This window comes from Gekko japonicus, unplaced genomic scaffold (genome assembly GCF_001447785.1).
Source record: "Gekko japonicus isolate JY-2015 unplaced genomic scaffold, Gekko_japonicus_V1.1 scaffold1737, whole genome shotgun sequence".
NCBI lineage: Eukaryota > Metazoa > Chordata > Lepidosauria > Squamata > Gekkonidae > Gekko > Gekko japonicus.
This window is the reverse complement of record NW_015165295.1, coordinates 176,249-190,704: the sequence shown is the minus strand read 5'-3', so window position 1 is coordinate 190,704 and position 14,456 is coordinate 176,249. Positions and strand designations below refer to the sequence as shown.

The 14,456-nt window shown below is 46.5% G+C and overlaps 1 protein-coding gene across 1 annotated transcript in view; it reads right to left on the bottom strand.

The window, feature by feature from the left end:
- MYRF (myelin regulatory factor) overlaps positions 1 to 14,456 on the bottom strand; it is a 188,662-nt gene that overhangs the window by 142,318 nt on the left and 31,888 nt on the right. The window contains exons 2-3 of the mRNA XM_015410369.1: positions 12,769 to 12,856; positions 10,719 to 11,093 (exon numbers count right to left, since the gene is read on the bottom strand). Of these exons, the coding sequence (XP_015265855.1) occupies positions 10,719 to 11,093; positions 12,769 to 12,856 (463 nt within the window). The remainder of the gene's footprint in view (positions 1 to 10,718; positions 11,094 to 12,768; positions 12,857 to 14,456) is intronic.

The following is a 14,456-nucleotide window of genomic DNA, read 5'->3' as shown; positions in this document are numbered from 1 at the left end:
GCAGGAGCACCCCACTTTCTAACCTGAACCACAGACACACAAAACCCAGGCCAAGGAAGACACTCCTGGTTTTGAAACACAGAGCAAGCCATAGCTCTGCAAACAGGGTCTCCATTTTCAGGTGGCAACCAGGCAACCTTCAGAGCAAATCTCCAGTCTTTTCCCCCACCCCGGAAGATATGCATACGAAATAATGGCAGTTTCACCAGGCAAAATATCTACATTTCTAAAGGCTACTCAGATGCCACCTGGTGAATAGCCCTCCTGTTTCCAGAACCTCACCCAGCCCTTTTGTGTGATCTCATGTCTATGTGTGAATTCTTTGTCTCAATACATGTCCTTCCTTACTCCATCCCTCAGGATACCACAATAAACCAATCAAACATTCAATTTATTAACGATCCTTCCTGATGCTAATCAGGGACCCATCTCCCGTCTTTTGTCTGTATCTGGGAACCTATTCAACTACTTTGGCAGAACCATCAATGGACATAAAATCCATTCAGCTAGCCCCAGTACAGTCATAAAAAATCTGGAATCTATTGTTAATCCAGACTCTGCTCCTCTGAAATCTCATTGGTCACATCTAGGCCTTGTCCATCCTGATGCTACGCACCCCTGGGGCTCATCATTGGCCCAGGTAATCTTTTGTCTTTACCTGAGACAAGCCCCTCAAGACCTCCTATTGGTCTGCATTGTTTTCCAATGTCTACATCTATCCAGGCACTTGGCCTCAGAGGGTGTGGCCTTGATGCCAACTGGCAGTCCACCCCCAAACCTTTTTGTCTGGGCCATAAAAGCTCTTCTTCATGGACCTCTGCATGTCTATACAGGTAGTATCACCCCAGAAATGACCCCTCTATTAGCTATCAATCACCTCTGCTTTCTTAGCTCTGTATTGTGTATGTGAATGGTTGATTGATAATATTTAATAAAAACCCATTATTTTAGCTACCCAGTCTCTGTGTCTATTCCTGGGTTCTTGGGAATTCTGACTCCAGTATACACCAGTCATGATCCACGCTATTTGCCTATTGCCATTTTATATTCACAATTCCCCAAGCTATTATTAAGAAATAAGACAATCTAACAACTTCAGATACTGCAGTAGTCCAAGTCAATGGCTGGGAGGCTTACTGACGATAGGAAGGCAGTTTGAGCAGGTATCTGTCAGATGGTTTGAATTAGAAAGTTGGGTTGCTGTTTATTATTGGTTGATGCCTTACAATCTCTTCCTCAATAGCAAATTCCTCAGATTTCATCACAATATGAATACCATAGTGGTGTCAGGCTCCCTACGCATTTTACAGCTCACCTGCTTTTGAGAGAGGAGGTTTGATGTGCCAGAGGCTTGTCACCTTAGTGGGGCCAAATGCCCTGGCTTCTCAAATGTCTGTTATTCTGTTTTTCTTGCTATGTAGAGGCTATGTGTCTGAGCACGGGACCACGGCAGTCCCGGGGGCAACAGCAGAGTCAAAAGGAGCAGAAAGCAGGGTGCAGACCCAAGACTCCTGGACGCTGCTCCCCATTTGGGCTGAGCCCACCTGGGTGGTGACTCCAGATCTGAGATTCAAGAGATTTGCATACGATGGCACCCGAAGGCGCTACAGACACTCGTTTCAGGAGGACACAGAGCAAATCCATGCTGTGGAGGGCACTGAAGTTGAGCGTCTCCACAGAGAGTTCAGAGGCAAGGTTGAAGAGATCAGGTGAGAGATGAAAAACATGATGCTAGAATTACCAGGCATCATTATGGATGCCATCCAGCAAGAGTTCCGGAATCAATGAATGGACCCAGGATGGAGCTGGGAGGGCACCACCAGCCCCTCCGCAGGTACCCCCACCTCCTCCCCCAGCACCCCCAGTCGTCCCTACTTGCCTGGCCCGGCCAATTATGCTGCCTGCAACCCCGGCGGCTCTGGAGCAGCTGCGCGATGCCCTGGAAGCTACATTCAATGGCACCCCAGAGGAGCTGGAGTTTTTCCTGCTGCAGGTGCACACGTTCTTATGCGATTGTGGCCCCACTTTCTCCACAGACGAGAACCATGTGGATTTTATTGGGTCGCACCTCTGAGACCAGGCGGCCGACTGGTTCGTGGGTCTCCACAACGTCTGGGGCCCGGAACTCCAAGATGTGAATGCCTTCATCTGTGCTGGGGTCCACCAAAACTATACATGAGAAGCTAGAAACACGGTCCAAAATCAAAGTCAGTAACAAAGCCAAAGGTCGGATATCCAGGAAGTCAAGTCAAGATTGCAAGTTCCCAAGGACAAGGAGTAGCTGCTGTACACTAAGAAGCAGGTCTGATTATGCAGAGTTGCTGCCACGCTGAAGCAGCTGCATGGAGGGTTTTTGAGCAGGTTCTTCCTTCCCTGGGAGTCTGCAAAAGCTTACAGCTCCTCCCATTGTCTTTGCAGGACCTGCAGTCTGGCACTCCTTCTTTGCTCTTGCATAGTCAGCCTCTGGTGTGCCCTATGTCTGGAGCACTCAGGAGAACTAGGCGGAGAGTCTCGCCTCGGGGTGTCTGCAGCTGAGGGTGCTGGCCCAGGCACAGGAATGATTTCTCCTTCTGACTGCACCTCTTGTGCAACTGCTGGGGACTCTTCCTCCTCAGGTACTGTTGAGGGTTCTTCTGGGCTGACTCCAGAGGAGGCTGAGTTGCTCCCTGCCTCTTCCTCATCTGAGGAGGGGTCAGCCTCAGCTGAACCAGTACCCAAGACATCATGTGGGCACCCCGCCGCCAATACAAAGACCCCCTGGAGCTGGAGAGAGCGCAAGCCCATCTGAGGGGCTTGCACCAGGGAGGGCGCTTAGAATGGGAGTACTCGGATGAGTTCAGAATGCATACCACAAAGGTCCAGGGATGGCCTAAAGGGGTTCTCATCGAGTTCTACTGGGCTGGGCTGAACCACTCCATTCTGGATTGGACCCTGGCCCAGGGCAACCCACTAACACTGAATGGGTGGATACAGGTGGCCTGTGAGGTGAAAAACTGCTCCAACCTCTTGCGAATGTACCAGCCCCGAGCTCCTGCGAGGGCGGCGGCGAAACCATGGGGGATGAAGAGCAAGACGAGCGAGGCTGTCAGAGACCAACTAAGATGTGGAGCTTCAGGGCACTTTGCGGCTAGTTGCTCTCTCGACAAGAGCCCCGGAAATGAGAAGGCGAGTGAGTGCAAGACCTCCAAGAGAAAACCCAAGCTGTGAGGGGCGCGGATGAAGCAACCCAAAGCGCTTCAAGCGGGAGAGTGTGGAGAATCTGATGGCACCTTTCCCAGCAGAGATGAGCTCAACGCACCGGCAGGGAAAGATTGGGACCTGCTGTGAAGGGAGTAACCCAGTAGGTCCGAAAGTCCCACACTCCAAGATCAGTGAGAACCTTGTTCTATGTGACTATGACTGTAATAAACCCTGAGCAGGGTGCCCAGATACAGGTGAGAGCCCTGATTGACTCTGGGTGTACCCAAGACTTAATCAGCCCAGCATTAGTCACCGGGCTAGGGGTTCCTGTCCAAGTATTGCCAGAACCTATAATTTTCACCCAGATGGATGGGTCCCCAATGAAGGAGGCGTGCAAGTATCAAACTGTGCCCATGGGGATGGGGTCCCATTGGGAGCAACGCCCATTCAGTATTAACCCTGCCACAAAATTCTCGATGGCTTTAGGCAACCCCTGGCTCCGAGATCATGATCCATATGCTCAGTGGAGTGGCAGGGCTCTGCCCTTCCCAGACTCCTGATGTAAAGCTCATGGGTGGAATCCCGAGTGGGGGGTGCCAACTCCCATTCCAGAGCATATTTGCTTGGCACAGGGAGAGATCGATCTCATCCCTCCTGAGTAAAAAGACTTGGCTAGAGTGTTTGAAGAAGAGGAGGCAGATGAGCTCCCCCCACCACTGAAAGTCAGATTGTGCCATAGAAATTTTGCCAGGGCACAAAATGCCCAAAGGGAAGTTGTATGCGATGAGCCCAGCTGAGAAAGAGGAGCTGCGCAGGTTTATTGATAAAAACCTTGCTCGGGGTTTCATCCGCCTGGCCTCTCCCCCCTTTGCTACCCCCATCCTCTTCTGAAAGAAGGATGGTGGGCTGTGGCTGTGCAAAGACTACCTGGGCTTAAACGCAGTGTCTATGTCCAATGCCTACCCCCTCCCACTCATCAAAGACCTACTGGCGGAAGCTTCCCAGGGGCGCATTTTCACCAAACTTGACTTGTGAGATGCTTACTACAGAGTGCACATTCAGGAGAGGGATGAACAGAAAATGGCTTTAAATACCCCATTGGGACAGTTTGAATAGCTGGTGATGCCATTTGGGTTAGTGGGAGCTCCCAGGGTTTTTACGAACTTAATCAATGAAGTGTTGCACAAGCATTTATTCAAGGGGACGCTAGTGTATCTCGATGATATCTTATTCTATTCAAAAGATAAAGACTCGCATGTAAAGTTGGTCAGGGAGGTGCTCCAAACCCTTTACAAGCACCGGCTCTTTGTTAAGCTCTCCAAGTGTGAGTTTCATAAGGAGGAGCTGGATTTCCTGGGCTATTGGGTTTTGGGAAAGGGACTGGGCATGGACCCCCATAAAGTACAGGATGTGGTGGGGTGGGAGGCTCCTCGAACCCAGCACCAACTCCAATCATTTATCAGATTCGCTAATTTCTACCATGCATTCATCCCAAACTTCAACCAGGTGGCCCTGCCCCTTACTGACTTATTAAAAATTAAGGGGAAGGGTCCTGACAATAGCAAGCCAAGTACCAAGCTAGACTGGACCCCAGAGTGCCAGCAGGCATTTGAAAGACTCAAGGGATTGTTTACCTCTGAGCCCATTTTACATCATCACGACAAAAATAAGCCTTTTGTAATTCAAGTGGATGCTTCCGATGTGGCTATGGGAGGGGAGATCCTGCAATAGGGGGAGGATGGAAAGCTCCACCCCTTGGCATATGTGTCTAAGAAATTCTCCCCCACAGAGCGTAATTGGGCTGTTTGGGACAAGGAGGCAGCTGCCATCAAACTAGCCCTTATGACCTGGAGGCACTGGCTGGAGGGGGTGAGGGTGCCGTTTGAAGTGTGGATAGACCACAAAAATTTGGAGGCATTACACATGCCCAAGTGCCTGAATGCCAAGCAGCTCCACTGGGCAGAGTTTTTCTCTAAATTTTGGTTCACCCTCCAGCACCTCCCTGGAAATTCAAACTCTCTGGGTGATGCACTATCCCACCTCCTGCAACATAACAGCCAGTGGGAAGAAGTCATAGATTCAATGTTTACACCCACTCAGTTGGGGGGGGGCATGGTAACTCGCAGCCCGGAAAAAACGGAGGCCCCCATTGATGTTGAACCCTGGATTTGCAAATTTAAAGCAGCTTTTTCAGATGGGGATATGGAGGACATTCAACCTGACAAATTCAGCGGAGCAGAAGGGGGATGGCTGTTGGTACAGAGGTGGGAGGCTGTTCGTGCCTAAAGCACTGAGAAGGGAAATCCTGACTTTGGCACATGAAAATACCGGAAAACCTTGCACCTCCTTCAAAGGCAATTCTGGTGGCCATGCATGAGGGCAGATAATCTCTCAATACATGGGTTCCTGTCAGACCTGCCTAATGGGGAAATGAGTTGGGTGGTGGTCGACATGTTCTCCAAGGAGGCACACTTTATTCCTTGCACACAACTGCCCTTGGCCAAGTCACTAGCCAAGGCGACCCACGCAGAAGCAAAACCAGCTGACAGACTCGGACCATTTTCTGGACTAACAACTTAAGCCATCTTGGAGCGTTAAAGCACTTTATTGTTATTAATATGTTATTGGTTGTTTTACTGGATTTTATTGGATTTTATGTATGGGCTGTAAGCCCCTGTAAGCCGCCCTGAGCCTGCTTGCGGGGAGGGCGGGGTAAAAATACCTAAATAAATAAATATAAATAAATAAATGTTCATGCACCACGTCGTGAGGCTGCATTTCATTCCTCCCAAGATCATTTTAGAAAGGGGATCGCAGTTCCTCACTAAATTTTGGAAGGAGCTGCTGCAGGTGTTGGGGGTTGAACAAGGTCTCAGCAGCTCCTATCACCCTGAGACAGACGGGCAGACTGAGAGGCTGAATCAAGTGGTAGAAGAATTCCTCCGGTACTTCACCAGTTAAAAACATAAGAACATAAGAGATGCTAATGTTGGATCAGGCCAAAGGCCCATTCAGTCCAACACTCTGTATCACACAGTGGCCAGAAATACCAGTGCCATCAAGAGGTCCACCAGTGGGGCCAGGACATTAGAAGCCCTCCCACTGTTGACCCCCCCAAGCACCAAGATGACAGAGCATCATTTGCCCCAGAGTCCCTATCTATACCTTGTGGCTAACAGCCACTGATGGACCTCTGCTCCATATGCTTATCTAGCTCCCTTTTGAAGCCGTCCATGCTTGTAGCCACCACCACTTCCTGTGGCAGTGAATTCCAAGTGTTAATCACTCTTTGGGTGAAGAAGTACTTCCTCTTATCCGTTCTAACCCGACCGCTCAGCAATTTCATGGAGTGCCCACGAGTTCTTGTATTGTGAGAAAGGGAGAAAAGTACCTCTTTCTCTACCTGCTCTTTCCCATGCATAATCTTATAAACCTCAATCATGTCACCCCTCAGTCGTCATTTCTCCAAGCTAAAGAGACCTAAGCGCCTTAACCTTTCCTCATAGGGAAAGTGTTCCAACCCCTTTATCATTCGAGTTGCCCTTTTCTGCACTTTTTCCAAAGCTATAATATCCTTTTTAAGGTGTGGTGACCAGAATTGCTCACAGTATTCCAAATGAGGTCGCACCATTGATTTATATAGGGGCATTATGATATTGGCTGATCTGTTTACAATACCCTTCCTAATAATCCCCAGCATAGCATTGGCCTTCTTTATTGCAGTCACACACTGTCTCGACATTTTCAGTGAGTTATCCACTACAACTCCAAGATCTCTCTCTTGATCAGTCTCTGCCAGTTCAGACCCCATCAACGTGTATTTATAGTTAGGATTTTTGGCTCCAATGTGCATCACCTTGCACTTGGCCACATTGAACCCCATTTGCCATGTTGACGCCCACTTGCCCATCTTTGACAGATCCCTTTGGAGTGCCTCACAATCCTCACTGGTTTTCACCACCCTGAACAACTTCGTATCATCCGCAAATTTAGCCACTTCACTGCTTACTCCCAACTCCAAATCATTAATGAACAAGTTAAAAAGCAGTGGACCAAGTACTGATCCCTGTGGTACCCCACTGCTTACCCCCCTCCACTGGGAGAACTGCCCATTTATACTCACTCTCTGTTTTCTATTAATTAGCCAGTTTTTGATCCATAAAAGGACTTGTCCTTTTATCCCATGATTTTTGAGCTTGCTTAGGAGCCTTTGATGAGGAACTTTATCAAAAGCTTTCTGGAAGTCAAGGTAAACAATATCTATTGGATCCCCCTTGTCCACATGTTTGTTCACCCCCTCAAAGAACATTAACAGGTTAGTGAGACAAGATCTTCCCTTACAGAACCCATGTTGAGTCTGCCTCAATAGGTTTTGTTCATCTATGTGCCTACTAATTCTTTCCTTAATAATGGTTTCCACCAATTTACCCGGTATCGACGTCAGACTGACTGGCCTGTAATTTCCCGGATCTCCTCTGGAACCCTTTTTAAAGATGGGAGTGACATTTGCTACCTTCCAGTCCTCAGAAACGGAGGCAGATTTTAAGGAAAGATTACATATTTTTGTCAGGAGACCCACAAGTTCACATTTGAGTTCTTTCAGAACTCTCGGATGTATGCCATCTGGGCCTGGTGATTTATCACTTTTTGAGTTGTCTATCAGTTTTAGGACCTCCTCTCTCGTCACCTCAATCAGACTCAGGTCTTTCAACACCCCTCTCGAACTCAGCGGTTCTAGAGTGGGCAAGCACTTCTCATCTTCCACAGTGAAAACGGAGGCAAAAAATGCATTTAGCTTCTCAGCCATTTCCCTATCATCCTTCAGTACTCCTTTTACCCCTTGGTCGTCCAAGGGCCCCACTGCCTCCCTGGCTGGTTTCCTGCTTCTAATGTATTTGAATAAAGTTTTATTGTTGGTACGTTTTTTGCTATATGCTCCTCATATTCCCTTTTTGCCTGCCTGACTACAGACTTGCATTTTATTTGCCACAGCCTGTGTTCCGTTTTATCAGCCTCACTGTGACTAGCTTTCCACCACTTAAAGGAATCCTTTTTACCTTTTACAGCTTCCATTACTTTTTTTGTTAACCATGCAGGCTTTTTCCTATACCTGTTTGTGCCTTTCCTAACCTGCGGAATATATATTTTTTGAGCTTCTAGGATCGTAGTTTTAAATAGTTTCCAAGCTTCCCCAATGGTTTTGACCCTTTCTACTTTCTACTGGGTTGACCTCCTCCCTTACGCAGAATACAGTTATAATAACTCAGTACACATTTCCACTGGTCTCTCACCTTTTAAGGCAGTGCATGGGTACGAAGAGACCCCCCTCCTCACAGTGACTACCCAGGAGCCAAAACAGGGAGATTTGCGATTGTGGGGGGGGATGGGGGACCTAAAGGATCGATGGTCCACAATCCAAGAGACTCTGAGAAAGGCAAAAGAAGACTACAAAAAACAAGCTGATAAAGGGAGTGCTCCTGAATGGGACTTACAGCCTGGGGACTCAGTGTACCTCCAACAAAAAATGTGAAGGAGATCCAGCCGGGGAGGAAATTGGAATGGAAGTATATTGGCCCTTTCAAAGTGTTAAAAGTCTTGAACAAAGTGGCTGTAGAACTTGAGTTACCCAAGACTCTGAGGCATATTCACCCTGTATTTCATTCCAGTCAGCTAAAAAGGGATCCAGGCCCGAACAAGTGGAGACCTTGTCCAGCTGTCCCACCTCCTGTGATGATAGATGGTGAACTCCACCACGAAGTAGAAGAGATCCTTGATTCTAAGTTGAGACTGAACCAACTGTACTATTTAATCAAATGGAAGGACTTTGATGGATCGAATAATAAGTGGGTGAAATGTACAAACGTTCGAGCCCCCTCTCTAACCCGTGCATTCCATAACAAATACCCTCACAAACCAAAGGGGAAAGAGGTCTTGGGGGGGCAGTATGTCAGGCTCCCTATGCATTTTACAGCTCACCTGCCTGAGAGAGGAGGTTCCTCTCTCTTTGATGTGCCAGAGACTTGTCACCTTAGTGGGGCCAAATGTTCTGGCTTCTCAAATGTCTGTTATTCTGGGGTTTTTTTGCTATGTAGAGGCTACGTGTCTGGGGGGGGTAGGCAACTGTTAATTTTGGGTGGGAGGGATGTTCTGGGAGAGGTACATGCTTAGTGGGGGGGTAGTTGACTGTTAATTCTGGCGGGCAAATACCGGGGGGGTTATTGGGTCCTGATCTTTATTGGCCTTACTTGAACACACTATATCTGTAACCTTTGTGTGTTCAACTTCAGTCCTAACAATAGCTCAAGTCCAGTATGGTCTCTATCAAAGTCTCAATAAAGTTAGCTTTCTTTGAAGTGACTGGTGTTGAGAACTGATTTAACCAGGATCCTGACAAATGGGACCTTTCCTGGTTGCCATGGCAACCATCATTAACTCCTATCAAACTATTTATCTCTCAGATTTTTATTCCACCCTTTCTCCGAGGATGGCATACACAGACTCCCCCATTTTATCCTCACAGCAGCCCTGAGAGTTAGGTTGGGCTGAAAAATAAAGACTGGTCCAAACTCACCTAATCAGTTAAATGGCTAAGTGGGGACGTAAACCACTGCACAACACTGCCTCTCAGTGTCACAGCAATGTGCCTTGGCTGCTTCATCCTATTATGAATTATTATTATTCTCATATTCAATCACAGCTTACTTTTGCATAAGGCAGGAATCATATTCTCTCCCTAAATGAACAGTGAAGATTCAATTTTGTCTGAGGGGACATATTCAAACCCTATTGTACACAATTAGAAATTTCACATTCTTCATTTTTCAAAAGATTTAGTGCTCCACTCTGATCACTTTATTTGCTTCTGTATGAGTCAGCCAAAGATAGATGTTGGCTATTTGCCTACCAGGAGTGGCTTCCTTAAATGCACACCTTTCTCCTAGAAAGAGAAATGAACAGTATTTCCAGGTCTGTATCACATTTAATTGTTCCTGGAGTTCCTACAATTCATGTCCTGTATCCCCCCTTCTTTGCTACTTTAATATGTAGGCTATAGAGACTTGTAGAATTAACAGATATCCACAGTGAGCACAATTCAGCCTCAGCAGTGAGGACTATGACCAACTGTATACCTTCTGAACAATCTCAAACCAACCCCATAGACTCTAAATATTATCAGATCCTGTCTATGAAATTTATATACACATATAAAGACATTAAGGATGGATAAATATATAAAGACATTAAAGATGGATAAATGTTCCTAAAGATAGCATTGATGCTTGGACATTTCAAGTCACATTTTATCCTACAAGACTCAGCTTTGGACTCTTTTAGTAGCCATTTTCTTTTGTGCTTAGGGGTTGCCATCTCACCTTCAGAAGTCCAGCTCCTTTCACAGAATAGTAGCGTTCTTCAATCTGACTCTATAATGGGCACAGCATTATAAGACTCTGGAGAACCATTACAATACAGCCCTTCTGATTTTAGAATTATACCTCCATCGCACCTAACCTTTTTCTTTGTTCAGTATCACTTACCCGGGTGCATAGGACGCTTTGAGCTCTGATTTGATTGGAGGGCCAATACTAGTCAGGCAGTGGCCTCCAAGGTATCCCTTGGGCACCACCATGCCATTGTTGTTATTGCAGTTGAGGTGAGCACTGTAGCTGGGTCCACAAGGGTTGGACAAAGGGGGACCATGTCGGATTGGAACTTGGCTGCTTGGGGTGCCGTGATGGAGACCGTGCCGGATCGGGAGTTGGGTACTTGTGGGGCCATGATGGAGGGCACCACTGGACACAATGTTGGTCACATGGCCAGCACTGGAGACAGATGCAGTGGCAGAGTTGGAAGCCTGAACATGAGGGTAGCCAGCTGAGGAAGGGATTTCAGGAAGGGAGTCCAAGTCAGAGCTGTGGGGTAGAAGTTGAACCTCCTGAATAATATATTATATATTGCATTTTTCTCATCTACAGATCTGATGCACTGTACAGATTATATCTATAAATGCTCCTAACCCACATGGCACAATAGTACTCCACTAAAAGGATCAGAAAAAAGGCATGGTTTTCACTCAAGCCACAGAGAGAAGTCTGAAACTGTAAAATATATTTGACCTATGAAAAATTGGGTAAAAAAACATTATTGCACCAAAGAGCTTAAAGGGGGGGGGGGGATAGTGAGTATCCCAGCAACACTTTCAGGATTCAAGGAAGAAACTGCTGTGGTGTTCATATCATGTTGAGCTCAAAGAAAAATATTTTGCAAGTGTTGGGTACTTTGGGAACCTCACTGCAAAGACTCATCTAACTTATCCCTGGTTTACGAGTTCTGCCAAAAGTAGCAAAGACAGACTTATAACCAGTGCACTGTTGTCCTGGCATGAAAATTCCTCAGGGATTCTCTTTTGCATGGTAATATGGCTCTGTTGTGGATGAGGGGCAGGGAGGCAAGAGATGCTGTGGCAGTTATGGTGATGGAAGGGCACACCGCCATCTCTGTGACTAGGAGAACATGGGAAAGATGTTCTTCTCCAGACAGCGAGCATCCTTTACAACTGACAGAGAAAACATGCTAGTCCTTTAATGTGTTAACACCTCTTGATTGGAAGATCCATGTTCTGGTGGACTTGAGCCCCAGGACTTGACACCGAGATTGGCTAAGGCCCTGAGAGCCCATGAGGGAATGTGTCTGAAAAGAAGAGCTGTTCCTTTGTTCAGGGATTTGCTGGTGGAGCTATTGGTTGGTCGTTTGGGGGCTGACTCATTTGCATTCATTGGCAATGAAGGTTGACAGAAGAGAATGATGCTAAATATGTTTGCAGATGTGCCAGGGAGGAAGGCATCATGCAACTAACAAAGACCAGATATGCCATAGATTGTAAGTACCTAGTTAGTAACTTTTAATTTGCTTAGTGCACCAAGTTCTGTCTTGTAGCACCCCAAGTTTGTGCCTTGTAGAAATAAAAATTTTTATTTAAGAGAGTCTGAACATTTCCTTACCCACCCGCCTTGGCTACTTGGTATGCTAAAGCAATACTCCCCTGTGCCATTGGCCTCAGGCAATCCCATGAGAGGCTGAATTTTACCTGGGGTGGTGGTGGCAAGAAGGAGAAGGGGGACAAGACAATGGGTGTTCTTTCTGACGTAGTGACAATTTCCTTTACAGCCTCTGACTAAGGGAATCACCCATTCACAATACTAAACAATCTGAAGTTTTGTATTTAACTACGCCCTCATCCTTACTCTTGCTTTTCATAATGTTCAGTCTGGTGATATCATTCCTTAGGCAAACAGAAGACATCACTTTTGGTGATACACAACCAGAAGACTGAGTGCAGACCCCTGGAGTCAAAAGCTTCTCCAATGGACCTGCTGCCAAATAAGATTTAAGAAAACTTGTGGATGTAATAGGGTCAGAAAGTTAAGTAGAATTTTGTGGAAAAGAAGAAAACGATGATGGAAGCACTCAATCGTATTACTATAAAAGAATCCCTTATGTATTCTAAAAGGAGCAGTAATCATTATTCTGACAATGCTGTGCAACCACTGTTGATCATTAAAAGTACAGAGAAATGAAGGTACTTACATATCTGGTGAATCCTCCTTGCCAATGTATTCTTCCAGGATACTGGTGTCAATGTTTGATGGTTCAAGAGCTCCATTAATATCATGACCTGAAGTAAAAATCGGTTGCAGAGGGAAAGCAATTAGCAAAAAAGAAAGACAAGTAAAGTTCAAACAAGATGCTGCTGTTTCCTCAGGCCCAGATGGAGCTCTGCTGATGGAAATTCCCCCAAACAAAAATACTTGTTGAAGCCAAGTCACTGAATTGGCTTTAAAACTGAATATTTGAAGGGGAGATTCAGATCTGAAGAATGAAGTATTGTTCTGGAACCATCAGCTGGAGACCAGGGGATGGACACCGGAAAAATGGGGGACAGGGAAACTGGACAAGGAATCAATTGACTCACAACAGCTTAGCAGTGGCCAAGGGATTTGAGTATACTGACAGTGACAGGAATAGTGATCTAGAACAGGCAGAACCACAGTCATCAATGTATTAAAATAATACGTAAGAACTGCAATTGTATCTTAGGACCCATATCAGCTCATATTGCAACAGTAATGATAATATATACAGAGTATCAAATGCATAAAATGAACCACCTAGGGTAAATACACTACTAAATCCCAAAAATATGACTGTCAGAACCCACAGGTAACAACGAAGTACACACATTCAGGAACGGTTATACTTTTATTGCAAAGTCATAGATGCAGTAACACAGGAACTGTTAAGAATGGCAGCAACCCATAGAGCCTAATAGGATATAGAGCATTCGTATGCACACCCCCCCATGGCATGGGCCAATTAGATACCCTCCCGCGCGCAGGACAAGTTAGAAAGCCGTTAGGTGGCTAAAGCTGGGAACCAGAAGTCTCTCACGGAACCAGGAGTCCTCCTGCACATCTGTTGAGATAAGAGTTTCAGCAAAGGCAGAACAGCAGGGATAGGAATGCAATAGCAATTAATAAGACACAGAATGAACTCCCCAACCCCCATGGCAGCATAGCTGACAATGCCTAACAAGATTAAAACAAAAAGAGAAATAGCAATAGATTCCTGTGGCCCTTGCCATTCTGAATTGCAACTAGCTTACCCCTGGAAAGACTTGCAAACCAGTAGGATGATTAATTGCCATTACTAAGGATATCGTGTTGGGTCTAAATACTAGGGTGCAGGGGTCATTTCCTGCAGGAGCGCACAGGAGCGGAGCTCCGGCAGTAAAGAGCCCAGGGGGCAGGCACATACAACAAGCCTTACCCCCTGCTCCCAGCAGCCCTCAGTCAGAGCAAGAAGCAGCCAGGTAAGTTGCAGATCTCCCCCCAGCCCAAAACAGTCCAGTGGCACCTTTAAGATCCAGTTTTATTCAGGTACAAGCTCTCCCTCCTCTGCGAGGACAGATCTGCACGTCTCCCCCCCCCCCAATAGCTAGCAATCCAAAACAGTCCAGTGGAGCCTGAGTGGTGGGTGTTGCCTTCTGACACACTTCTAGTGATGTCAGGGGGTGTGGCATATGCAAATAAGTTATGCTAATGAGTTATGCTAATGAGCTCCTGCACCTCTTTCTACGAAATGACCCCTGCTAGGGTGTATCCAAACAAACATGCAGTTCCTCTGACAGAAAAGTATTTCCAGTTGCAGAAGAGGGGGTGGCAATTTCCACTGATTCCCCCTCCCACCTAAGAGCCTTCTTTGTACCCTATGCTCTT